The sequence below is a fragment of the Littorina saxatilis genome, linkage group LG9 (genome assembly GCF_037325665.1).
Source record: "Littorina saxatilis isolate snail1 linkage group LG9, US_GU_Lsax_2.0, whole genome shotgun sequence".
NCBI classification, from domain to species: Eukaryota; Metazoa; Mollusca; class Gastropoda; order Littorinimorpha; family Littorinidae; genus Littorina; species Littorina saxatilis.
In genome coordinates, this window is record NC_090253.1 from 23,990,062 (window position 1) to 24,017,410 (window position 27,349).

General features: G+C 42.3%; 2 protein-coding genes across 2 annotated transcripts in view; one reads left to right on the top strand and one right to left on the bottom strand.

The window, feature by feature from the left end:
- Nucleotides 1-2,528: 2,528 nt before the first annotated feature.
- Nucleotides 2,529-15,686, bottom strand: LOC138975656 (uncharacterized). The gene is made up of 5 exons (XM_070348389.1): nt 15,292-15,686; nt 11,876-12,191; nt 10,456-10,729; nt 8,862-9,097; nt 2,529-2,918 (listed from the first exon to the last, which is right to left on the bottom strand). The coding sequence occupies exons 1-5, from the start codon at nt 15,573-15,575 to the stop codon at nt 2,556-2,558; spliced, it is 1,473 nt and encodes a 490-aa protein (XP_070204490.1). The 5' UTR covers nt 15,576-15,686; the 3' UTR covers nt 2,529-2,555.
- Nucleotides 15,687-15,737: 51 nt separating this feature from the next.
- The window catches only part of LOC138975657 (translation initiation factor eIF2B subunit alpha-like), a 14,578-nt gene continuing 2,966 nt past the window's right edge, over nt 15,738-27,349 (top strand). The window contains exons 1-7 of the mRNA XM_070348390.1: nt 15,738-15,895; nt 18,002-18,103; nt 19,229-19,368; nt 21,758-21,874; nt 22,793-22,905; nt 23,846-23,914; nt 24,841-25,042. Coding sequence (XP_070204491.1) covers nt 15,871-15,895; nt 18,002-18,103; nt 19,229-19,368; nt 21,758-21,874; nt 22,793-22,905; nt 23,846-23,914; nt 24,841-25,042 — 768 coding nt within the window. The 5' untranslated portion in view covers nt 15,738-15,870. The remainder of the gene's footprint in view (nt 15,896-18,001; nt 18,104-19,228; nt 19,369-21,757; nt 21,875-22,792; nt 22,906-23,845; nt 23,915-24,840; nt 25,043-27,349) is intronic.

Genomic DNA, 27,349 nt, shown 5'->3' on the forward strand with positions numbered 1-27,349 from the left:
CATGTATGACACATGATTACAGTTTTTGTCGGTGACCATTGAAAGAAGCATTTGTTTCAAATGTATTGGTAAACTTAATTAACGGTGCGACAGATGCGTGTGAAGCATGTTTGAATCATTGATGTGCAAATGTTGTGTGGAGTATGCTACATTTTTCTGAAAATACACCATGTTTGTTTGAGAATACTCCAAATGCAAAACAGGGGTTCCCAGGTCTGGTACACACACACACACACACACACACACACACACACCTCTATCACCTGTAACCACACCAGCACACTTTTTTTGTAGAATACATTTATATATGAAATGCTGCCTTTTCCACATATTGCATTACAAAACAACTCATTCTAAAATGTGATGAAAATAATTCACACAGCATGTATAGTACATTTTCCACACCAGCCAATTTCTTTCTGTCATGAACATTCTATTCATCATTTGATATGTACATCATAAGCATTTAACCTTTGCCCGTCCGGGTTATCGACTACACACGGAAGTCATCGTGGGGCCGTGCGGACCCATGCTTCTCATTTCCTTCTTTGAGAAACATGGGTCCGCACGGCCCCACGATGTTTGTAGCCTAAATATGACATTCTTTTTTTTTTTATTTCTTCTCGCTGAAATTTTAGGACATAAGAGCTGTTTAGGTGCCTGAGGCATTCTTAAAAGCTCATTAAAAAATTCCAACTAGTTTAAGAGATATTTGCAATTAAACACCCTTCTGGGTCCACACGAACCCTCGACCACCGGCGATGGTTAAAAGCGGTGACAATGCATGTCACAAAGCCAGTACAGTGGAATCCTTGTACAGTTCTAGGCCGGAAAATAAAAAATCAATGTTTCTGATTCTCCGACCAACTCTATAATTTGTAATTCTATAACATTCCAATGTTAAAAAATAAATGTTAATATTATATTCCTATGTTAAAAATAAAACAATAATAACATGCCAATGTAAAAAATATAACATTGACATTCCTATTTTAAAAAGTAAATGGTAACATTCCAAATTTATAGTTAGTACACCTAAGGCGCCATTTCAGACAGATTTCTGACGATTTGGACCTTACAAGTTCCAGACATGGGATTCTTCCGCTTTAGCTTCCTCATCATTTTGGCAAGTGGCTCAAATTACTGGGGGCCTTCTGCGGCCCCCAGACCCCCACCTTTTTTTTCCCTTAATTATCACTTTTTCGGAATCCCATGTCTGAAGTTCAAGGGACATTCACTGTGCTGTAATTTAGAAACGCCTGCAATGATTTGCTCAGAACTGCTACAAACTATGCCAAATAATTAAATGAATTTTAATCAGTGAGCGGTTTGCTTAGCCCACCTCTCCTGTCGGGAGTCCAGACTTCCGGTCGTCATCAGCGGGGATATAGCTCAGTTGGTAGCGCGCTGGATTTGTATTCAGTTGGCCGCTGTCAGCGTCAGTTCGATCCCAGGTTCGGCGGAAATTTATTTCAGAGTCAACTTTGTGTGCAGACTCTCTTCGGTGTCCGAACCCTCCCCCGTGTACACTACATTGGGTGTGCACGTTAAAGATCCCACGATTGACAAAAGGGTCTTTCCTGGCAAAATTGCTTAGGCACAGTTAATAATTGTCTACCTATACCCGTGTCACTTGGAATAATAGGTGAAAGGTAAATATGCGCCGAAATGGCTGCAATCTACTGGCCGTATAAAATTTCATCTCACACGGCATCACTGCAGAGCGCCTAGAACTGTACCCACGGAATATGCGCGATATAAGCGTCATTGATTGATTGATTGATTGATCATTATTTAATTAGTTTTCATATAATGCAGGGTCTAAAAAGAGAGGTTCCACTGTATATCATTTCACCCAAGCGCAACTTTCTTCTTGACACTGCCGCTGCTGGCCCCACTGCCACTGTCAAACCCACTCTTTAATTGGGGTGTCTTAACCCTTACACTGGTGCAATTCTGTAACACATGTTACATAGCCACTGGTGCAATTCTGTAACACATGTTACATAGCCACTGGTGAATAAACAGAGAGAAAAATAACAAAAAACGGTCATATAGGTTTTCGCATCCATGGGAGGTAATCGGAACCGACCAAACAGACTGAGCCAGTAGCGCGACATATGTCATGACAGTATACTAAAGTAGCGTGACATATGTCGTGACAACCAGGTGACAGTATACTAAAGTAGCATGACATATGTCGTGACAACCAGGTGACAGTATATGTAAAGTAGCGTGACATATGTCGCGACAACCAGGTGACAGTATACGTAAAGTAGCATGACATGTCGCGACAACCAGGTGACAGTATACGTAAAGTAGCGTGACATATGTCGCGACAACCAGCCTAAGGGTTAAAAGGGGGGTTCCACTGTAATGTAGAGTCTTAAAAGCAAGGTTCCACTGTATATCAGTTCACCCGAGCGCACATTTCTTCTTTTTGGTGCTACCGGCACCTCTGCCGGGCGTGCTGTCAAACTCACTCTTTAATTGGGGGGGAGGGGGGGTCTTAAAAGGGGGGTTCCAATGTAACGGAGGGTCCACTGTATATCATTTCACCCGAGCGCACCTTTCTTCTTCTTGGTGCTGCCGCTGCTGGCACCACTGCCAGGTGTGCCGTCAAACCCACTACCGCTCAGCACAGGGAATCTGTCCTCCCCTCCCACATCTTCCCTCTCCAGGATGAAGTTAATCAGAGCACATGCCGCAAGAACCACCGATGGAATTTTGTCTGGCAGCATCTCTAAGAGTTCCAGTCGCTGGAACGTGTTCTTGAGCAGCAGGGTGGTGCGGTCAAGCGCGACCATGCTGGCCGCGTGAAGACGATTGAAGTAGAACATTTCGTCGGACATGGGTGCGTTCTGGGAGAAGGGGATCCACACGTGATTTCTGGCTGGGTAGTCTCTGCTTGCCAACACCTGAAAAATACGGAGCCCACCCAATTAAAAATGGGAATCAATGAAGTAACATTTATAACAGTACTACTGTAAATGAACACTCAAAAATCCATTTCACAGAACTGTTTAGAGAAAATTTAAAACTATCCATTTAAAACTACCCACTTGTACAAGCAGAAATACCAAATTCTTCCTTTTTACATTTAGTCAAGTTTTGACTAAATGTTTTAACATAGAGGGGGAATCGAGATGAGGGTCGTGGTGTATGTGTGTGTGTTTGTGTGTCTGTGCGTGTGTGTGTGTGTAGAGCGATTCAGAGCAAACTACTGGACCGATCTTTATGAAATTTTACATGAGAGTTGGTTTAAACATAAGTTTATTTTAACAAAGGTTACAATCATGACATGTATACAAAGTTCACAGAAACAGCAACAAGCTAGAAGCTTATAGTGGTGTTCCTGCATGACATTACAACATAAGGCGGTAACGGGTGAAAATTTGTCTCAATAAACCAAATCTATTAATAACGTAATGAACGTTGCATAATGATTATAAAGAAAGACAGTAAAGGAAGGAAGGAGGGAAAGAAGATGAATAAAAGAAGAGGGATGGGTAGGAGATGTGCAGAAGTTTAAGTTGTTGTCCGGCTTGTAGAGCATTTATTCTGACTTACCCAAAGCGGCCTGAACGTTCAATGAACGAGTGTACGGTGGAAAAAATTTTCCTGTTCAAATCTAAAGAATACTGTCTGTCTCCGTTTAAAAGGTGGGGGAGGTGAATTGTGTGATTAGGGAGGGTATGTATAGTTTCTTGACGTGCTTCGCGATAATTTGGACAATCGAATATGAAGTGTTGTACGGATTCGGACGGGAATCCACAGTCACAAGATGCATCTGTAGCAACGTGACGTCTCACTAGATCGTTATTGAGATCACTTATATATAACCTGAGCTTACAGTGAATTATTTGTGACATGCGATCTCCAGAATAAAAATAACACGGCAGACTTAAATCGTTTTTTGACAAAAAGTGCTTAAATTCACTTAGGGAATCACTAAGTTTTATATAGTCTGGTAAAGAATTCCAGAGTTGTGTAGTAGATGGGAGAAATGAGTTTCTATATAATTCAGTTTTAAACGATGGAACTTTCCTGTCTAGAGGTCTGCGCCGGTGATATGGGTTATTAGTTGATATCAATGGTGGCAATATCGCTAATAAGTAGTTTGGCACCTTGCGGTGAACGATCTTGTGAAATAATATCAATTTATGACGTTTTCGCCTCTCTAGTAATGAAATAAAGCCTGACTCATTGTACAATTTTTGATGGCTTGTACCGCGGACTGCTCCAACAATGGTTCGAATTGCATCTAAGTGAATACTTTCGAGCTCGGTGGCTAACTCCTTAGGGCAGTTGTCCCAGAGAACATCAGCATAATCAAAATGTGGCAATATGAAGGATTTATACATTGTTTCTAAAGCTTTTCTGCCTAGTCTATATTTATAAGATCGTAAGCAAGCTACTAGCGTACGGCATTTTGCTATAACAGATTTAATATGTAACTCCCACTTACCGTTATTCTGAATAATAATACCAAGATGTTTATGACTTTCAGTTTCTTGTAAAATTGTGCCACCGAAGTTCAAAGGGATGTAATCTGGATTCCTTTTCCTGCTTATATTCAGAAGTTTTGTTTTACTTTGATTAAATTTAACTTTCCACTGACTAGCCCACTGGTCGATTTTTTCAAGATCTGAGTTAAAAATATCTGTTCGCATCTGAGAATTTTCCAGGCTTAAATACATACTTGTATCGTCGGCAAACAGTTTAATAATGGATTCAACGTTATCAACTATGTCGTTAATGTAAACCAGAAAAAGGAGAGGTCCTAGAATAGAGCCTTGTGGAACGCCTGTTTGCACAGGTAAGTAGCTAGACATACTTCCTAATTAAGCACCACTGCTTGTTTTCGATCAGTTAAATAGTTTTGCAACCAATTAAACATCTGACCTCGAATCCCTAGTGCAAATAACTTTCTCAAAAGACCTTTGTGCCAGACTCTGTCAAATGCTTTGGAAATGTCGAAAAAGATTGCCTGGACAGTAATGCTGTCGTCGAGTGACTTGCAAAAGTCGTTATATAGGCATGTTAACTGGTACACAGTGGAGTCACCGGGAATAAAACCAGACTGGGAAGGTGTGATTATGTTATTCGATACAAAATAATCAAACACATGTTTCTGAACACATTTTTCAAGGACTTTACCTACGCAGCTTAAGAGTGAGATGGGACGATAATTTGAACAGTCTCCTTTATCCCCCTTTTTAAATATCGGTGTTATGTGTGCTGTTTTCCATATGCTTGGAAATACGCCCTCATTTAATGATCTTGTAAATAAAATAGATAGAGGTTCTGCTATTATAGGTAAACTTGCAATAAGAATCTTATTATGAATTTTATCAGGCCCGACAGCTTTAGATGTATCAAGACTTTCTATTACACTTTTCACTTCTTCAGAAGTCACGACCATATCGTCGACAAAAAAATCAGCATTATCTATATCGGGAACATTATCGTCTGTGTCGTTTATTTCTGATTGTTTAACAAAAGACATATTAAATAATTCAGCCTTTTCCTGGTCTTCAAAATAGGTTTTACAATCAACTGTTAGTGGCGGGATTTCGTTTTGGTCTGAGCCTTTCTTTGCCATAAACCTGTTAACTAACTTCCACCACTGCTTCTGACCAAATTTCTTTGGATCAGATACGGACCGGTCAAGTTCCTCTAAATATTGTTTCTTTCGCGTTCGAATAGCATCTGTGTATTGGTTCCTTATCTTACGAAAGAGTTCCCAAGCTTGTGGTGTGTCTACATGCACAGCAATAGTATGAATAAATCTTTTTCGGTCTTTTAATTTCAAAATATATGATGTGATCCAGGGTGTGTCTCCCTCCCGAATGGTGACTTCCTTGACAGGCAAGCAGGTTTTCACGATCGAATACAACTGCTCCGAAAAAAGAGAAGCTGCGGTATGAATATCTTCTAAAGTCACTATGTTTGACCAATCAATTTTCTGTAACTCAACTATTAACTTTTGACCGTCTAGTTTGCTATAATCTAAAATCGTTCTTTTTGAGTGTGATCTTTTCTTCAAATGATGCTTTAAATAAACGACTGGTACGGAGTGATCACTACAAATGGGAGGAATAACTTCTACTTTATCAACAATGTCAGTGCTTGGGGTAATAATCAGGTCGATACAGGTGGCCGTATCTTCAGTTATCCGTGTGGGACTTGTAACTAGTTGCTTTAAGCTATTCAGATACAAAATGTCTGTGAGTTGCTTTGGTGGGTTGTCATTAAAATCGGAATTAAAATCACCAAGAATTATGAATTTGTGAGGGGTGGCCATAACTTGTTTAATAGAAGAATCGATCAGTTGCCAATAAGCAACAGGGGCACTAGGAGGCCGGTAAAACGAGCCTATCAATATAGTTTCTTGATTCAATTTGGTTTCGATCCATGTGGCTTCAAGGTTAGGAATCAAAAGATCTGTTCTCTCTTTACAGCATAAGTAATCTTTAACATATATTGCCACACCACCGTGTGCTCCGTCTGGTCTGTCTCTTTGCACAAGTGGATGGAAACCATTAATATTAAATTGGTCTTGCATCTTACCAGCAGGTAACCAAGTCTCAGATAAAGTTACTATGTCAAAATCTCTAATTTCACTTTCCACAATATCAAGTTTGTTCCTCAAACTTCTGGTGTTTAAGTGTGCTACTATAAGTTCACCTTTTTCTAACGGAGAAACTGGTCCCGGATTCGGATTAATGTCCCCACATAACATCAGTTTCAAGACTAAAAAAACTAATATTACAAAACAAAACAGCGTACTTATAGGAATCGAGCGTACTTCACGGTTGCTAGTATTTACTGAGTCCTTTTCAGAGTTATTTTGTCGCGATTCGTTGGGACTGTAACTATAGACGAAGTGTAGAGACCATAATACAATAGCTAAGTTCACACCATTTCCTCTTCTAACAACTATGGCTATTGCTATACAAGCATCAAGAACATTGTAAAATAATACTTTCTGTGAGAGAGTTGCCGCCTTGGAACAGAAACCACCGATTCTAGCCCTGGAAGTTAGAAAATCAACAGGCATTTAGGTAATGGCATCTCTGAAGTACATGCTTAAAATCCAGGGCCGAAACGGTGGTACTCTACCCCACGCCGAACAACGGGAAAAGTGGCTGCACAAGGGACAGAGGCTAGCTCTCACATAGCCTCTGGGGAAACAGAGCATGACTTTATACAGAACACAAGTAAGAAGGAGAGTAAGAAAGAATAAAGAATAAATGTGTTTTCAAGACAAAGTAAAGTAAATGGATACGAAGGTGATATGATTATCGGGTAAGTGAATAGGTCACACGGATGGCTGTGAAGACATTCTACGTCAAATACACAATATTGCATGTGTTATACAGCAGGGTGAAATATGAGTAGCATTTGAATTAGGCACAGCTATGTACATTATTTTGAGTATTAAAGTATTAACACAAGAGTTGGACGATGTGGTGTAAGTTAAGTTGATGTAGCCGGTACGATCATGAAAAATGAGAAGGTAAAACGAAGTGACCATGGCAAGGGTGAAGACATATAAACAAAAGTATTATGCATTCACTATAAGACTATACATACTTGTATTACAACGATGTTGACAAAGCTTTGGATACATTACATGTTAACAGTGGTTTTACATGAGAGTTCCTGGGTATGATATCCCCAGACGTTTTTTTCATTTTTTCGATAAATGTCTTTTATGACGTCATATCCGGCTTTTTGTAAAAGTTGAGGCGGCACTGTCACACCTTCATTTTTCAATCAAATTGATTGAAATTTTGGCCAAGCAATCTTCGACGAAGGCCGGACTTTGGTATTGCATTTCAGCATGGAGGCTTAAAAATTAATTAATGACTTTGGTCATTAAAAATCTGAAAATTGTGATTAAAATTATTTTTTTATAAAACGATCCAAAATTACTTATATTCTTCATCATGTTCATCATGTTCTGATTCCAAACATATATAAATATGTTTTATCCTACATACGTGAGAGAGACACCCGTGAGATAATAATCGTTCAAATCACACGTGTGTATATCATGTAAATGAGGTCATGTCAAGCAAGTCTGGCAGGGACCTGTTTTTCCACTGCTTATAATGCCAAAGTCACCGAGACAAACGTCATTATAGAAACAAAAATTGCGCTCGCTAATTACCCTCGATGAATCTTTAGAACTAACACGTCACGTCCAAAATCGTTTTAAAAATAATTTCATCTTATTCCTTGTTGGTTCCTGATTCCAAAAACATATAGATATGATATGTTTGGATTAAAAACACGCTCAGAAAGTTAAAACGAAGAGAGGTACAGTAGAGCGTGCTATGCAGCACAGCGCAACTGCTACCGCGCTAAACAGGCTCGTCACTTTCACTGCCTTTTGCACTAGCGGCGGACTACGGTCATTGTGAAAAAATGCAGTGCGTTCAGTTTCATTCTGTGAGTTCCACAGCTTGACTAATTGTAGTAATTTCGCCTTACGCGACTTGTTCTTCTCTGTCTCTGTCTCTCTCTCACACACACACACTGAGAAGAGGATATGGAGTTTAGTCATGTGGGAGGATCATTTTGTTTAAATCTGTGCTGCAACTGCAAATCTTCTGTAATTTTAGGTGGGTTATACTGAACTGTTGAAGAGCGGAAGCGTTATTAACGTTAAGAATTAAATAATACTTCTAAAACATAGAATAATTTGATGAAAACGTTGACTATTTTAATGCTGCGCAGTTGATGCTATCTAAGAGAAATGGTGAAAGGTAAAAAATTATGATGTGTTGGTTTACACCCTCACGGTAAAACCATTAGGGTCATGCTCCTTGGTTGGCGAAAGGTACATGTACCTGTGCGTAATCTGGCAATTTATCCAGCAAGCCAGGGAGGTCACTTTCGTGGAATGCCACATGCTCCGCAGTGGTGCCAGGCCAACCAGCGCTGACATGCAAAAAGCGGCGGTTTGCATCACAGACAGCCTGCAGGAGTATAGAAGGTCGTCCATTGGGGTCGCGATAGGGTGCACCTCGCTTTGCTGAACGTAATCGCAGCGGCAAACGACAGGCTCCCAGACATCCCATTACACCTGCAATCATGAATTTAGACAAAAAAACATTGTCTTCAGATGAAATGACACTATAGACAATTATAGTGACTGCCATAATTATACTGTTACCGAGACAAGTACATGTATAAATGGGCTTAAAATGTTATATTCACAAGAGACCAAGACTGAACACAGGAAAAAGGATTGAAAATATTCTTATTGAAAGTGTGTGTCTTCAAACTAGTATGATGTATGTATACACACACACACACACACACAAAAGTGGAACCGGTCAATAACGACTAGCTAAGGGACCAACCAAAGGGGATCATTATGGAAATTGATTCGGAAAGAACCTGGTCAGGAATCCTTCCGGGTGGTCGTATTTGGCAGGCGGTCGATATCAAGAGGTGGGCGCCATATACCACGTCCGACTGAACAAAGATCTTCACAGACTATACAATTTGTAGATTATCAATGAATATTATGCTTTGTCAGCACAGTGAAACCCTCCTTTTAAAACACCCCCTCTCCCCAATGTAAGACTCTCTCCTTTTCAAGACCTGATTTACCCCCCCCCATTTTTTGGAGGTCTTAAGAAGGGGGTTTCACTGTATCAGAATATTTTCTTTATGTATCATACAGTAGAACCCCTCTCTTGGGACCTCTAAAAATTTGAGAAAACCAGGTCTTGAAATGAAGGGATTCTGAAAATGGGGGTGAAATACAGCGGTTATGAACAGAAAATGGGGGTGAAATACAGCGGTTATGAACAGAAAATGGGGGTGAAATACAGCGGTTATGAACAGAAAATGGGAGTGAAATACAGCGGTTATGAACAGAAAATGGGGGTGAAATACAGCGGTTATGAACAGAAAATGGGGGTGAAATACAGCGGCTATGAACAGAAAATGGGGGTGAAATACAGCGGCTATGAACAGAAAATGGGGGTGAAATACAGCGGTTATGAACAGAAAATGGGGGTGAAATACAGCGGCTATGAACAGAAAATGGGGGTGAAATACAGCGGTTATGAACAGAAAATGGGGGTGAAATACAGCGGTTATGAACAGAAAATGGGGGTGAAATACAGCGGTTATGAACAGAAAATGGGGGTGAAATACAGCGGTAATGAACAGAAAATGGGGGTGAAATACAGCGGTTATGAACAGAAAATGGGAGTGAAATACAGCGGTTATGAACAGAAAATGGGGGTGAAATACAGTGGTTATGAACAGAAAATGGGGGTGAAATACAGCGGTTATGAACAGAAAATGGGGGTGAAATACAGCGGTTATGAACAGAAAATCTACGAAATCATGGTCTTAAAAGAGAGGGAGTCATAAAATGGGGGGTAAGTTAAAAAGGGGGTTCCACTGTATTTCCGCGCAGCACACCTTGGAAGTTGTAGTTCTGTTCGAACGTGAGCAGACACTGTTTGACATCGTCCTCCCCCGACGGCCAGCGGATGGTCTGCGGCATCAGATGCTCCACGATTGCTGTGCTGAACAGATGAACAGCGCCATGGAACGTCCCGATACTCCAGTCGAAGCGTTTGACGATCTGCTTCATGCTTTCTCTTCCGGCAAGCCACCACAGCACCCCCAGGAGTTTGGAGTAAGGGCTGACGGTCCTACCCGCCACCTTGAAACCCACCACTTGGCACAGTTCCTGCAGAAAGGATGAGATCATTCTGGTAAAATATTACAATTCATGATTGTTTAACCATATAAAATTATGTATGTTAAGATAAGATTAATAAAACAATTGTGGGTTAGACAAGAAACTGGTGCTCATTTTGGGTATACATCACAGAAAATAAAGTATGCAAGATCCTTACCAAGGGAAATAACCATGGGTTGAATTAATAGTACAGTGGGACTCATCTTTTAAGACCGTTAAAAATCTGAGAAAATCAGGTTTCAAAAAGGAGGGAGCCTTAAAATCAGGGTAAATTTACAGAGGAAATGAACAGAACACCTGAGAAAATTGGGTCTTAAAAGAGAAGGAGGGATCAAGTCTTAAATTGAGGGGGGGAAGGGGGGGGGTGTCTTAAATTGTGGACTGGGTGGCCGAGTGGTAACGCACTTGCGCTCGGAAGCGAGAAGTTGCGAGTTCGACCCTGGGTCAGGGCGTTAGCAATTTTCTCCCCCCTTTCGTTACCTTGGTGGTGGGTTCAAGTGCTAGTCTTTCGGATGAGACGAAAAATCGAGGTCCCTTCGTGTACACTACATTGGGGTGTGCACGTTAAAGATCCCACGATTGACAAAAGGGTCTTTCCTGGCAAAATTGTATAGGCATAGATAAAAATGTCCACCAAAATACCCGTGTGACTTGGAATAATAGGCCGTGAAAAGTAGGATATGCGCCAAAATGGCTGCGATCTGCTGGCCGATGTGAATGCGTGATGTATTGTGTTAAAAAAATTCCATCTCACACGGCATAAATAAATCCCTGCGCCTTGAATATGTGCGCGATATAAATTGCATAATTATTTTTTTTTTTAAATCCCTGCGCTTAGAACTGTACCCACGGAATACGCGCGATATAAGCCTCATATATATATATTGATTGATTGATTGATTAAAATGAGGGTTTCATTGTACAATATTAACCTCCCTTTAAAACAAATCACAATTGAGCTGCTCCACAGGAGAACTTGTGTTTCACAATTGGGTTTAAAACAACAAGAAACTACATACTTCTACTAGCTAATACCATCTTTTTTTCTTTTTACATTTAGTCAAGTTTTGATTTAATATGTAGGACCCAAATCCAACAATATGGTGGTTTTTTTATGGGGCCAAACACACCCACCTGGAAAGTGCTTCTCTCCATGTGAAATGAATCCTTGAAGGAGGGGTCTCGGAAGTACGGAATCTTCTCTAGTTCTCTCAGCATGACTTCAGTGTCCGTCAATCCTTTATCCTCCTCCTCCTCCCCTCCCCCTTCACCTCCTGGTGAGTGCACTCCCGATCCCTCGTTCTCGCCTCCATCTGGCTCAGTGTTTATGACCTTCTTGCGAGGTGTTTTGGATCGTCGCCAAACTTTCAGTTTGGGTTTGTGTTCCTTTTTGGGCTTCCTGAGTTTTTCTGCTGGTGGTTTCTTTTTCCTTGGCTTTTTTACTGGTTGTCTGAAACAGTGATTTGCTTATGAACAGCAGATCTTCAATGTGCACAGTACAGAAGTATTTTTTGTATCACTGGTTTATTGGCACCATATATATAACTACTAATAAACTACACACACATTTTGAAAAAAAAATCACAAATTAACCTTTACTATAGCCAGGGTTTAACCTGGAAGAAAAAGACAATGGGACATTTGTCCCCCTCAACCAAATTCTGATGGGACATTACTTTTTTGTGTGGGTCTACCAGGCATGGGAATTAAAAATTGTAAAAAAGGCGGAAAATTTATAACTGTAGACGCGAAGCGTCAAGTCGACGGCGCGAAGCGCCTAGCCTTACTAGGGGGGTCCGGGGGCATGCCCCCCCGGAAAAATTTTTTCTCCAAAGAACCCAGATGGTGCAATCTGGTGTCATCTGAGCTCCAAGTTTGCCATTAAATTCTGTTTTTAGAATCAGAGTTTTTAGTACAAAAATGTACCAATTTTTGCTTTTTTTGAAGAAAAAAATATATACATGTATTATATATGGTTTAAATTTGTAAAAAAATTGATCTGTTGAGACAAACAGGAAAATGTAACTTGTAACACAATCTGTGCAATCTGGTTTACTTTCAAACATAAAAGTTCAATAACTGAGGCGGGCGGTAGCAGTGCGTGAACAAAGTACGGAAAGTTTTCGCGGGCTTTTGCCCAAAGGCCAAAGTAACCGGTGCTTTTTTTGTGTGCCTCCCCCCTTTATTTTTTCGGCGGACACTTTTGCATTTTCGGCGGAACAAAAAAAAAATTCGGCGGAAATCCGCCATTTGGCGGACAATTCCCATGCCTGGTCTACAGTATGTTTCGATCAATATCGCTTGTGTTCACAGTTTCCACAGAGGTAAATGCGCAAGCACAGATCGGTCCCGCACAGATAGTACTCTAGTAGGATTGGTTGAATACTAATGAATTACATTTTAAACTAGATGATTACTCGCTTCGCCGGGTACCGGCTTCGCCGGGAAGAAGTAGAGCCGAATACCAGGCTGCGCCTGGGACCCGGCAAAGCACGCCGGCTTCGCCGGCGCACGAAGGAAAGGAGATAAACGCGCAAAACACTGGAGACCTTCTAAAAATAGTAACGTGCAGTGACCTTCTAAAAATAGTAACGTAGTAACGGGAATATGGATTGACGTCACACGGAGGAAGGGAGATAATCGCAGCTGAAAACACTGGAGAAGATAAGGAAGAGTTACTGGTAGTGGATCCCGAAAAAAAAGAAAAAAAATCGGTTCAGCACGCACAGCGCTGCGCGCTGAGAGCACGTGTTGAAATATCTCATCGATGAGGTTGTGTCCGGGGTGTAGCTGAATACGGTGTCCAAATTTGAAAAAGATCCACCGAGACCTTTGGCCGTGCATCGCGAACAGACAGACAGACAGACAGACAGACAGACACTAGTCGTATATATATAACTAGAATGAATACCCGCTTCGCCGGGTAGCCGGCTTCGCCGGGAAGAAGTACTTAGAGCCGTACGCCGGCTTCGCCGGGTCCGAACAATGGACCCGCCAAGCTTAGGTCCCTCCCAGATTCGTGGAATGGAAACAGCACGAAAATGATTCAGTGGCCATAATGCCATTCCTGACCATATCGAGTCCCATCCTTGTCGACGAATGTAACCGTGTTAATCACCTTTGGAGGCGAACTCCACTCAAACAGGACTGAGCAAGTTAGAGCTTATCTCAAAGCCCTTTTGAACTGTTATGGCTTCTCAAAGGAAGGCCAGTACATAAAATAACACAAAAGCCGCCAGACCACATCACAAACAGAACTGAACAATGCACAGGTGTTGCTCACATAGAGACACACACACACACACACACACACACACACACAAACACAGAGAAGCCGTATCTATAGAGAGATAGATGACAGTGTATTTTTCGCGTGGCTATAAATTGATTCGACCTTTGCACTTTTACAGTGAGGATAATTTACGGGTCCAATTTACGTTCTGGACACTGCGGTGACCTTCTAAAAATAGTAACAGAACGCCGGGAATATCCGAAGATGCCCCCTTCATACAAAAGTGCACCATACGAAGGAAGGGAGGTAAACGCTGAAAACATGGAGAAGATGAGAAGATAAGGAAGAGTTACTTATAATGGTGAAATGAACACAAAAACCAAATTTGGTTCAGCGCTGCGCGCTGAGAGCACGTGTTGAAATATCTCATCGATGATATTGTGTCCGGGGTGTAGCTGAATACGGTGTCCAAATTTGAAAAAGATCCACCGAGAACTTTGGCTTTGGTGTGTCGGTATTGGGGCCTGGGTAGCTGAGGTGGAACCAAAATAGCTGAGGTGGAACCAAAATCGGTTCAGCGCTGCGCGCTGAGAGCACGTGTTGAAATATCGACCAGGTTGTGTCCTGTCCCGGGTCTACCTGAATATGCCCACCAAATTTGAAGCAGATCCATCGAGAACTTTGGCCATGCATCGCGAACTCACACACAGACACACACACACACACACAGACAGACAGACACAAGTCGTATATATATATAGATATATAGAAGCCAATCACAGCACGTTTCACAAATTCGCAAGTATAATTGCTCGTCTTGGCGCCCGTTTTTGCTTAGGTCTTTCCAAACACTGTACTCCCGTGAAAAGTGTGCATGGGGTGGCGCAGTGGTACATAATCTCAGTGCGCCCTTTGACGCACTGAAGGGAATTCCAATGAGACATTTTGAAATGTTATGTGCCAATCAGGTGCACTAGTAAATGAAACCCTGTATAGCACTAGCAGAAGAGGTTTAACTGGACCCAACGTGGTGGAACTTCCTGTAGGTACACCATCACATATATGTGTACACAGAGATCTTTCACACACGCAGGCACGCATCACACACGCACGCATACACACGCATGCATACACACGCATGTGCACACATATATGTACACACAAGCAGAAGGGGTTTAACTGGACCCAAAGTGGGTGAATTACACCATCACACATGTGTACACACAGATCATTCACACACACACACACGGTCGCACGCACGCACGCACAAACACACACACACACACACACACACACACACACACAACACTATTTATACCCATTTTCATCCAGTTCAACAGTTTTTAGTTTCTTGATGGGTGACCTGGCTCCAACTCTTTTCACAGGTGAACGCTTGGGTCCTGCGCCTCCATACTTCACAGCGATGTGACCCGCAATGCTTGATCTTGTCCAAGATTTCTTGCAGAGATACTCAGCTTCTTTCAAGATCATGTTCTTGTGTGGAACTTCTGGAGGGTCGTCTGCAAATTCTCCAAGAATGATCCCAATTGTCTCCGCTAAGAAGGAGTACACTTCTTTGTTTACTGGCATGGTTAACAACATTTGATCGAGGAATATGCAAGTCTTGCTTGCAAACAGATAGTTCAGTACCCCCTCTTTCTCGTACGTTTCTTTTGTTTGTTCACATAAACATTGGTGCTATCCCCAATCAGTTCAATCTCCAAACTTTGTGAAAAGGAGGTTACTCTTACTTCGTAACTGGAATTGTCTCCCTTGCCCGCATGCAAGGAAAAGTTCGACAGCTGATGAAATTTGTGCACAGACCTTCTGCGATTTATTTTTGTGGAGTTAAGGGACTACTCTTCACCTCGGACGAGTAATTTCTACTTTGTACATCATGGCACAAACTGCAGACAAAGAAGGTATTGTAAAATTCCCCGATCACTGTGACTACGTCAGAAACAGATGCGTTATGAACTTAAAGTTATAGTTATAGTTATACACTATGATAGTATGTAGTAGTACTAACTTGATGTAGTATACTTTGTCAGTTTGTGTTCATTTCATTGAGTGTCCATGCTGTTGAGGTCGCTTTTGGCAGGGGAGTAGAGGTAAAATAAATAAATAAATAAGTAAATAAATAAATGCAACACTTGTGCAGTTGTGGTCATTATCACCCTCCCCCCCCCCCCCCCCCCCACACATCATAAGAATTAACACATGCACACACACTCACACACACACACACACACACACACACACAATGACACACACAGAGGCACGTGCTTGTTCAGTGTCATGCATGCATGACCTAGCTTGTGCGTGGTGACGGATACATTGCCATGACTACATGCTAAGTTCCCATGGGGAACTGTGAGCACACCCAAGACAGACAACTTTACCGGTCTGTGGCAACTATGTTGGACCTCCCTTGTTGGTCTTAAATCATGTAGCAGCGAATTTCCCCGCTGCAGCGGAGTCGTCTCTATTAGCATAGATCAGGGAAATTGACGGTCACCACAACCTTTTAATTCCCCCAACAACTGAAGAAATATATTTCTAATGTTTCATGTCAGTGATGGTCCCAACAAAAGTTTCATTTGCATGGGCAGTACGCGAGCGCTACTCAACGGTTGGTGAGATTTTGTCTGTATGAAATGTAGATTCAGGAGAAAGCAATGATAATAGGGAGAGAAAAAACAGTTAGCAATTAAATGCTGGCACGCTCACAACCTGAGGCCCTGCAATGAATGGTGACTGAATTTTGCATCCGGTAAAACTGAAAGTGCATCACTGCATGCTGCTGTTTCAATCAATCAATCAATATGAGGCTTATATCGCGCGTATTCCGTGGGTACAGTTCTAAGCGCAGGGATTTTTTATTTTTTTAATTTTTTTTTATTTTATGCAATTTATATTGCGCACATATTCAAGGCGCAGGGATTTATTTATGCCGTGTGAGATGGAATTTTTTTACACAATACATCACGCATTCACATCGGCCAGCAGATCGCAGCCATTTCGGCGCATATCCTACTTTTCATGGCCTATTATTCCAAGTCACACGGGTATTTTGGTGGACATTTTTATCTATGCCTATACAATTTTGCCAGGAAAGACCCTTTTGTCAATCGTGGGATCTTTAACGTGCACACCCCAATGTAGTGTACACGAAGGGACCTCGATTTTTCGTCTCATCCGAAAGACTAGCACTTGAACCCACCACCTAGGTTAGGAAAGGGGGGAGAAAATTGCTAACTCCCTGACCCAGGGTCGAACTCACAACCTCTCGCTTCCAAGCGCAAGTGCGTTACCACTCGGCCACCCAGTCCTCAATGCAAGTAGCATGTATACTGAATGTACAAATAATATTATTTTGTTATCACAATCTACACAATTAGTAGCTAACAGTGTCGAATGTTCAGAAATCTCTGTTGACTTGGCATCTCAACAAGGGGAAAGTCTTTGTGGCTTTCAGTGTCAACGACTTCTCCTCCGTCACTAATGACAATGTAACATAGTGTCAGAACACAGCAATCACCTTTGGAGGCAAAGCCCAGTCAAACAGGATTGAGAAATTTAGAGCTAATTTCTTTGCTCTATAAAAACTGTTATGGGTACGCAAAGGTTCCCAAGAATATACAAGGGGACAGCGGCAGCCAGACCCTATCACAAACAGAACTCTACAATGCACAGGTGTCAGCGACGTATAAGAAACGTCTAGCTATGAATATCTTGCGCTCTTCAGCGGCTAACAATTCCAGAGCCTGTCATGAAGGGTGACGCAGTACTCTCCCTGTCACACAAACATAAAACGAGCTGCATCTATTTGTTACATTTTGCTAATCCCTCAACAACCACCCTCCCCAGTCTGCGTGCAGTGCATTTTAAGAAGACTGCTACTTGTTTCAGTTGTTTTTCTCATGAAAATATTTGTCTTTGATTGTTTATACTTTCTTATTGCATTCTGGATGATAATTGGCATAATTACTACTTATAGCTTGTTTAAATTACCTTTGTTGTTGCAGAGGTTGTTGGCTACTACAACAGTATCAAGGAAGACAACCCTGATATGTCTCCACCCTTGGCAGCACTGAAGGCCCTTGTGCGGTTCCTGGAATCCAACAAAAGTATGATCCCCCTTTTTCAAGATTGTTTTTATTTTACAACTATTAAGGCCCAAAAGAAAAATATGTCTGTTTCCGGTAACATCGCCGAAAAAAATAGGGTCGGTCGGTCGTTTTTTAATTTTTTTAAAAAATTTTTATTATTTTTGTTACCCTTTTCTTACGTTTTGTTAACGTCTTTTTACGTATGTGTGGTGTTTTTTTAAACGCTTCCTTAGTTTTCTTACAATTATTCAGCACATGTTTTTGACCTAGATATATTGAAACTAAATAAAGTACTGTATACTTGACTTCATTTTTTTAATTTATTTATTTATTTATTTATTTATTTTTTTGGGGGGGTGCGAAAAGCGAAAAAAACCTTTAGGGTCGGCGCTTAAAAATAGGGTCGGTCGGGTTACCGGAAACAGACATATTTTTCTTTTTGGCCTAATGGCTAATGGCACGTCTATTTACACACATAAGCTGGTCCATCTAATTCGACCCAAACTAAACTAAACGTTCAGACACAAACATCCAATCCAAAGTGAAAAAAATGTGATGTTTTTGCTTTTGAGACCCCCCAGTTTAAGAAACCCTCCTTCCTGAGACCTGTTTTCTCAGACCAGTTGTTTATGAGCTCTGTAATTTAATGATAGTGTATGTTAATTCACCTCCATTTTGCAGGACGGGGATGTAGCTCTGTCGGTAGCGCGCTGGATTTGTATCCCGTTGGCCGCTGTCAGCGTGAGTTTGTCCCCACGTTCGGCGAGAGATTTATTTCTCAGAGTCAACTTTGTGTGCAGACTCTCCTCGGTGTCCCGGAACACCCCCCGTGTGTACTTGCAAGCACAAGACCAAGTGCGCAACGAAAAAGATCCTGTAATCCATGTCAGAGTTCTGTGGGTTATAGAAACACGAAAATACCCAGCATGCTTCCTCCGAAGGCGGTGTATGGCTGCCTAAAATAATGGCGGGGTAAAAACGGTCATACACGTAAAAGCCGTGGGAGTTTCAGCCCATGAACGAACAAACAAACAAACCTCCATTTTAAGCTCCCCTCCTATTTAAGACCGGATTTCTCCAATTTGTGGAGGTCTGAAGGGGTGGGTTGGGTCACTAGTTATCGTATTATTTTTTCTTTTCCAGTGGTAACTATTTCGGAGTTCAACGATCGTTTGGACCGTTGCATTGCTGCCCTGTCAGAGTCAGAGTCCAAGCATTCGTCTATCCACGCTGGGTGTCAACTGTTTCTCCGTTTCATCACTCTCACCAACATGCAGTTTGCTGTGAGTTTATACATTTGTTCAGAAAAAAATGAATTAGTTTTTGGTGACATGGTCTGACAAATTTAGTCGGATATTTTTTGGGCATTATTTTCCTCCAAGGTGCATGTGGCTTTTAATTGTTCAGAACTCTTACAAGTTGTGTCCCTTAGAATAAGATGTGGGAGAGGAGTAGCTTCCCTTGTGTAGCCTGCAAATCCATTAACTTTGTAAGTATAAATAGTAATGTATGCACTTTTGTTTTGTTGTTGATGGGCATATGAAATTCTAGGGTCTTTGGGAAAAATAGGATTTGTTGGATAACCAGAAATTCATGATTTTGTGTACACCTAAATTGTTCATTTGTTTGTTCCCCTGAACATGTACATATCCCTCCGAAAACGGCGTATGGCTGCCTAAATGGCGGGGTAAAAAACGGTCATACACGTACAATTCCACTCGTGCAAAAAACACGAGTGTACGTGGGAGTTTCAGCCCACGAACGCAGAAGAAGAAGAAGAACATGTACATACATGTAGTAGAAAGCACTCATGCTGCATCAAAATTGTTTCAAGGAAATGAGCTGGAATTGCTAATGTGGGGAACTTTATCTGATGGCTCAGACACTGTATCCATGTCCCACTCATATGTCACCACTGTAAGCGCCCAAAGACACTGGTCATTCAGAATTCAGTGCAGGCGGCTGATTGCACCTAAACAAAAAAGCACAAGTTGGATGGCCCAAATTTTGTTGCTGAGCATTAGCGTTAGTCTCAGGGCTTGGACACATGAATACACACACGCAGAAAAACAAGAGGCGAAGCCTTCAAGGCTCACGTAAGAAATCGACAAACAGTAACACAAACTCAATCACTCCGTCACACACACACACACAGTACACACACACACACATACACACACACACACACACACACACACACACACACACACACACACGTACACACACACACACAGAAAGAGCATAGGTGAAACTGTGCAAGAAAGCGAGACACTACATCTAGATATGTCTGCATGTAGCCTACTTACATGGACACGACTGCCAAATAGTCTCGGCCCGCTCAAAATAACAATCACCGAGACTTTCAGTAATTCCATCGCGTGACGTCTAACCCTCGTACGTCATAATGTGACGTCAATGTAATATGACGTCTTCAAATGTTAAAGTTTCTACCACAGACATACATACATACATACATACATACATACATACATATGCACGCACGCACGCACGCACGCACGCACAGACAGACAAAAGTTAGCATCGCATAGGCTACACTTCGTGAGCCAAAAAGGGTAGTGCTATATACTGTATGGCAGCTCGCTTTCCCCAGTGAGAAAGCAGCCCCCCGCGGGTTAGGGGGGAGAATTTACCCGATGCTCCCCAGCATGTCGTAAGAGGCGACTAACGGATTCTGTTTCTCCTTTTACCCTTGTAAAGATTTTTAGTCAAGCAGTATGTAAGAAATGTTAAGTCCTTTGTACTGGAAACTTGCATTCTCCCAGTAAGGTCATATATTGTACACTTGGAGCAATTTTTGGCTCACGAAGTGTAGCCTATGCGATCGTAACTTTGTCTGTCTGTGCGTTTGTGCGTGTGTGTGTGTGTTTGTGCGTGTGTATGTCTGTGGTAGAAACTTTAACATTTCCGAGTCTATGTGTGAGTGGTTATCCAAGACTATGGATAAAGCTCGTATAAGATTACGTCACGGTCAAAAGTGTTTGACGTCAATTAATGCATCATGACGGCATGCCTCCCTGTAGTCTTTCTCTCTCGCGTGGTGTGTGTGGTCTCGGTCATTGTTATTTTGAGCGGGCCGAGACTATTTGGCAGTCGTGTCCCTGTAAGTAGGCTACATGCAGACAGACAGATCTAGATCTAGTGTCTCTCTTTCTTGCACAGTGTCACCTAAGCTTACTGTGTGTGTGGGTGTGTATGTGTGACGGAGTGATTGAGTTTGTGTTACTGTTTGTCTATTTCTTACGTGAGCCTTGAAGGCTTCGCCTCTTGTTTGATTAGTGCTTTTGTGAACAAGAAACAATTAACAAGCGGCTCTATCCCATCTCCCCCCCTTTCCCCGTCGCGATATAACCTTCGTGGTTGAAAACGACGTTAAACACCAAATAAAGAAAGAAAGAAAGTGAGAAAGCAGCCTGAATTTCTATGAGGGTAACCTCACAGGACTATATGAAATCTCATCCTTCTCCTTATAGCTTTCCACTGGGAGGAGGCGACCCGAATTTCCCAGCAATGGGATGACGAAGCAGGAAATTAATTGAATATTCCTATTGCTTGTAGGATTTTGAACGATGTTGTCAGAACATGATTCCCAAGCCAACATAAAGGATGATCATGATAAAGTATGAAATTAATATTCTGGTTTTTTTCCTGCAGGATTTTGAGCGGTGTCGTCAAAACATGATTCACCGTGCCAACCACTGGGTGAACAAGATGGCCAACGCCAGACAGACCATTGCCAGACTTGCAGAACCTTTCATCAGCCATGGAACTGTAAGTTTATACTGGTTTTGATTTCTGTTGTGATTTTGTTTTCTGTCTTTGTTTTGTGTCTTTGTTCGTTTTGGACTCTCACCATCGTGATGTGTCAGATCAAAAAAGTTTGCTTCGTTGACCGCAGACGGAGGCCTGAAAACAACACAAAATTGATGAAGTGACGGAACTTTTTTCTTTTTGTCTTGAAGGTGTCTTCTTATAACTCATCATCACTGCATTATTTCTTGATTTTGCTGAAAAAAAATGTGCATTGTGTTGTGCAAATTGTGTTGTCTCGCAGCTACTGTCATGTGATGATGGATTAAGGTTTAAATTAATTTATTCTTCTGGTTTATCATTGTCATTTCCACCATCGTGAAGATTTGTGTAATATTGTATTGCTTTGGTCATGTAATATAATCTTTTTTGCTTCAGCTTGGGCGGGGATGTAGCTCAGTCGGTAGCGCGCTGGATTTGTATCCAGTTGGCCGTTGTCAGCGTGAGTTCGTCCCCACGTTCGGCGAGAGATTTATTTCTCAGAGTCAACTTTGTGTGCAGACTCTCCTCGGTGTCCGAACACCCGCGTGTGTACCCGCAAGCACAAGACCAAGTGCGCACGAAAAAGATCCTGTAATCCATGTCAGAGTTCGGTGGGTTATAGAAACACGAAAATACCCAGCATGCTTCCTCCGAAAACGGCGTATGGCTGCCTAAATGACGGGGTAAAAAACCGTCATACATGTAAAATTCCACTCGTGCAAAAAACACGAGTGTACATGGAAGTTTCAGCCCACGAACGCAGAAGAAGAAGAAGAAGAAGCTTCAGCTTGTGTCCTCGTTGCATACTGTCAATTGTTTCGTGTCTTGTATTTTGAATAAAATTTTGCTCAAACCAAATTGAGAGGCGGTCAACAAAATGTGCTTTGTGTTGTGCAGATTGTGTTGACTCACAGCTACTCTCGCGTGGTGATGGAAGCGTTTAAAGAGGCGGTCAGCAAAGGGAAGATGTTTAAAGTGTACGTCACCGAATCGCAGCCGAACAAGTCAGGGTGAGCTTCCTGTTGTCAGTATAATTGTCACTCTAATGAGGATGTTGCAAAGATTTATTTTCTTTGGCAAATTTGCTGCAATGGCCATAAAAGTTTCTGAAATTTTCAAGATAAGTGATGTGAGTGGAAAGATATTCATAGGGACCTACATGGCATTGCGTTTAAAGAACCAATTTGCTGACGTGGTATGTGCATCAGTAAGGGTACAAACAATGGTGCGGTATAGCTCAGAGGGTTGATTTGTCATTGCATAGTCTTTAGCTTAGCATAAACAAGTTGGTGAACATTTCACCTGAGTTTGTACAGTGGAACACCCCCCCCCCCCCCCCCCCCCCCACCCCCCCCCCCCCCAACCCCACCCCCAGTTTAAGACTTCTTCTCTTTTAAGGCCTGGTTTTATTAGATTTTGTGTTCACGACTGTAAACTTACCCCGATTTCAAGGCATCCTCCTTTTTAAGACTAGCTGATTTTCAAAGATTTTCTGGAGGTCTTAATTAAAAACTCATTGTCTCCCAGGTACGGATATATCCGTACCCACTCATATGGCTATCTGAACAGGTACGGATATATCCGCTCGGACTGTTAGCTTCAGTCGCTTCCTGCAACGTCCATCTAACGCCTGCTTTCCAGCGTGTTGATACACAGTTTCTACACAGTTACTACAATTCTGATTGACCTGCTGCAGCACAGCTGGTCTCGGCTAAAAAAAAACTTGGTCAACATAGATGGGGTAGAAAGTGTTAAAAGGAGTGTTTCATTTTACCCAAACTATTCCTACCTGAGATGAGAGATCAGATGCTATGCTGTGAGAGTGTCACCTCATGCAAAAATATGTACAGCTGGATGGAAAAGCAATATGAATTTGTCTGGTTGTCTTTGTTTTGTGTCTTGCATGTTATGATGAATCCTGTTGTACTTGACTGAGATATTTCTTTTCAGTTATCGCACAGCAGAAGAACTGAAGAAGTTGGGTCTCCCGGTCACTGTCATTCTTGATTCTGCCGTTGGGTGAGTTTGGTTGGCTATCCTTTTTCAACAAAGCCTCTGACCAGTCAGTTTGACTAGCTTTTCCACATAATGCTATCACATGCAGACCTGTGCACATCTACAGTTTCTCCGTAATTTCTCCGATTTTTATATGCAGAATACGGTGCTACGGATTTTTAATTAAAATTCCGAAATTCTGATGTTTTACTAAAAACAAAAAAACGTTGTACTTTTTTTCTGTTTTAAGATGTTTTGACCAATTAGTTAGCCGTTGCGCTGAAAAGACGTTTTTCGATTTACCGGAAGCGCGCGTGTTCTCAGCATTGAGTCTTTGTTCTTAGACTTAGTTCGTCCAGCGTCTGCGTGGCAACTTGTGATTGAAGTGAAACATGGAAAAGAAAAAAAGAGTGCGAGATTCAGATAGTGAAGAGGAGACACCAGCTCTGTCACCAAAGAAGAGTTTGTGTGCTTTGTGAGCAGAATTATGTCTTGAACTGTCATTACAGCTTACTACTGAAACATTTTAAAAAGTACTGAAATTTGGTTTGTTTACTACTGATGAGCGTTTTGAGTGTGCACAGGTCTGCACATGATTAACAGTACCTCTGGCAAATTTAGCTATAGAACAGACTCATTTTAGATTTTAATAGACGAATTCATTATTTGACTTGGTTTTTACATTTGGTCAAGTTTTGACTTTTTTCCCCGCTGACTTTCAAATTAAACGTTGTGTAAATCACTCTTTCCTCTTTCTGATGCATGGACATTGATGTGTACCTATCTCTGCTACATTGCTACCTTTTGGTTTGCTTGCTTGTTTATTCTTTAGCAATAGATTTGTCCCTCTTTAGGCGAGGGCCAGATGCAAAACAGCAGATCACAGCTTACTCTATACTTCCCTCGTTAAATAAAAAATTGTCATTGTCATTGTCGTTGTCATTGCCCAGGTACAAGATGGAGGAGATAGCCCTGGTGGTGGTGGGAGCGGAGCACCTGGTGAACAGCGGGGGCATCCTCAACAAGATCGGCACCTTCAACATCGCCATGGCTGCCAAGATGTACAACAAACCCTTCTACGTCATGGCCGAGAGCCTCAAGTACCTCGACATCTTCCCCATTGAGCAGAGCGACATTCCTGCTGCTATCAAGGTAATGCTTGCTTTGGTGAAAGGCCCACTCCGCCTCGTTTCGGCTCACCGTCTCTGACGTGGCCAGGCTTAAATATGGGGTAAAACCACCCCTTAGCTTGGTCAAATACCTCAAATCAAATATAGTGGAACACCTCTTTAAAGATCTTAAAGATTCTTAAAAAATCGGGTTTAAAGTACAAGGCAGTCTTAAAACAGGGGTAAATTTACAGAGGTTATGAACAGAAAATATCAATAATCAATGTCATAAAAAGGGAGAAGTCTTAAATTGTTGGGGGGGGGGGGGGGGGGGGGGGGCTTGAAAGGGGGTTCCACTGTACCTGACTGCTTGCTGTATTGTGCAGTATTGAGTTGGATTTTTTGGATAAATTAATTTCTGAAGAAGCCACCACTCAGCTTTTACCAAATTAATTCATCAAAAACTCCTACTGTGCACAGAGAGTATCCAGGCTGTGGATTGTTGGTATGTGACCAAGTGGAGGGATGGTCTGATCCCATGTAAAAGCCTGTCAAGATCTGATACGTTGAGCCAAAATGTTGTTACAAGAAGATGTGGGCTTTTAAGACAGCGATGGGCGCAATAGCTCCATGGAAAGAACTTCGACCTCAAAATTGGAAGGTTTCGGGGGTTCAAATGCCAGCTGGCTGCGCATTGCATGGGGGCTAAGGGTGGTGAATTTTTCAATCTCCCAGGTCGAATGTACAGACCTGCTAGTGCCTTAATTATTCCCCTTTGTGTGACCCAATATGCATGACAAAGATTTTGTAATCCAGGTCAGAGTTTGATGGGTGATAGCAAGCTTCCCCTTCAAAAAACAAACAAAAAACCCAGAGTATAACTGCCTAAAGGGGGGGGGGGGGGGGGGGGGTAGGGCTGTGTGTGCTGGGCTCTACTTATAAAGGCCATCTGGTGCAAACCACGTGCAAACCTCCCTTCCCCCCCCCCCCCAACACATTACCTATTTTCATGTCACTAATAGATATTAGTATCTGTGAGGACGTAAAGGACCCCCACTAGTGGGCATGGGAGCCAGTAAATGCAGAAGGAGTTCAAGTGACAGCTTTGTTGTGGTGGTTGTCTGGCTGTTTGGTTGGCTGGCTGGCTGTTTGGTTGACTGGCTGTTTGGTTGACTGGCTGTTTGGTTTACAAGCTTGTTGTGACCAAGAGATTTTGAACATGTACTGCTTCCAAGCAGAGCTGGGCGACATTAACACAATTCCGTTGGCTTTCTGCTTGGTTGACTGGCTGCTTGGTTGGCTTTCTGCTTGGTTGGCTGGCTGCTTGGTTGGTTGGCTGGCTGCTTTGTTGGCTTTTTGCTTGGTTGGCTGGCTGCTTGGTTGGCTTTTTGCTTGGTTGCCTGGTTAGCCTTTTGCTTGGTTGGCTGGTAGGCTGTTTGGGTGACTGGTAGATTAGCTTACTGGCCAATATGTTGCATGGCTGGTTGGTAGGCTTGCTGGTAGGTTGGCTGATTGGTTGGCTGGTATGTTGCCTGGCTTGCTGGCTGGGTGGTTAGCTAGCTGTCTTGTCGGTTGACTGACTAGTTGGCTTGCTGGTAGATTGGCTGTTTATTTGGCTGTTTGGTTGGTTGGCTGGCTGCTTGATTGGCTGGCAGGTTAGTTGGCTGGTAGGTTTGCTGGCTGGTAGGTTAGCTGGCTGGTAGGTTAGCTCGCTGGTAAGTTAGGTGGCTGGTAGGTTGACTGGTATGTTGGTTGGTTGGCTGACAGGTACAGTTTGGCTGGCTAGCTGGTAGGTTGACTCGTTGGGTTACTGGTAGGTTGGCTGGCAGACTGATAGGGATTTGCTGCTTATTTGGCTGCTAGGCTGGTTGTTAGACTGGTTGGTCGGCGTGTAGGTTGGTTGGGTGACTGGCTGGCTGGCTGGTTGATAGTAACCAGTGCCTCTTGAACACAAGTCTCAGAACTCAAACTCTGCTCCCATTGAAAGTGAGTGATATACCTGGGCGTGTATCTCGGAGGAGGAAAGTTGCTGGTTCATTCCAGTGCTTGTTATTCTCTCAGGTGCCAGGAGACTGGTTCTACATAACTCACGCTTAGTGTTGATGCACATGTTGAGTGTATTTCGAGCGCCAACATCCCTTTGTTTCTCAGCATGTGTAACTGACACCACTTTGCACAGTGACCTAAGGGCGCAACTCCAACAGAAGCACTCAATGTCTGTGGAACCCAAACCATTAAAGGCACAGTAAGCCTCCCATAAACCATCACAGAGCTCCCCGAGCGTCTACATACAGTACAAGCATACTTCCATTTGAACGCTCACCGAACGGGAACATCCTGGCTGCTTTCT

Coding starts and splice junctions, on each gene's coding strand:
- LOC138975656 (XM_070348389.1), bottom strand. CDS start 15,575: ATGTTGTTAACCATGCCAGTAAACAAAGAAGTGTACTCCTTCTTAGCG. Junction 9,098..10,455: donor ACAGAACTACAACTTCCAAG/GTGTGCTGCGCG, acceptor TCATGATTGCAG/GTGTAATGGGATGTCTGGGA. Junction 2,919..8,861: donor AATTGCCAGATTACGCACAG/GTACATGTACCT, acceptor CGTATTTTTCAG/GTGTTGGCAAGCAGAGACTA.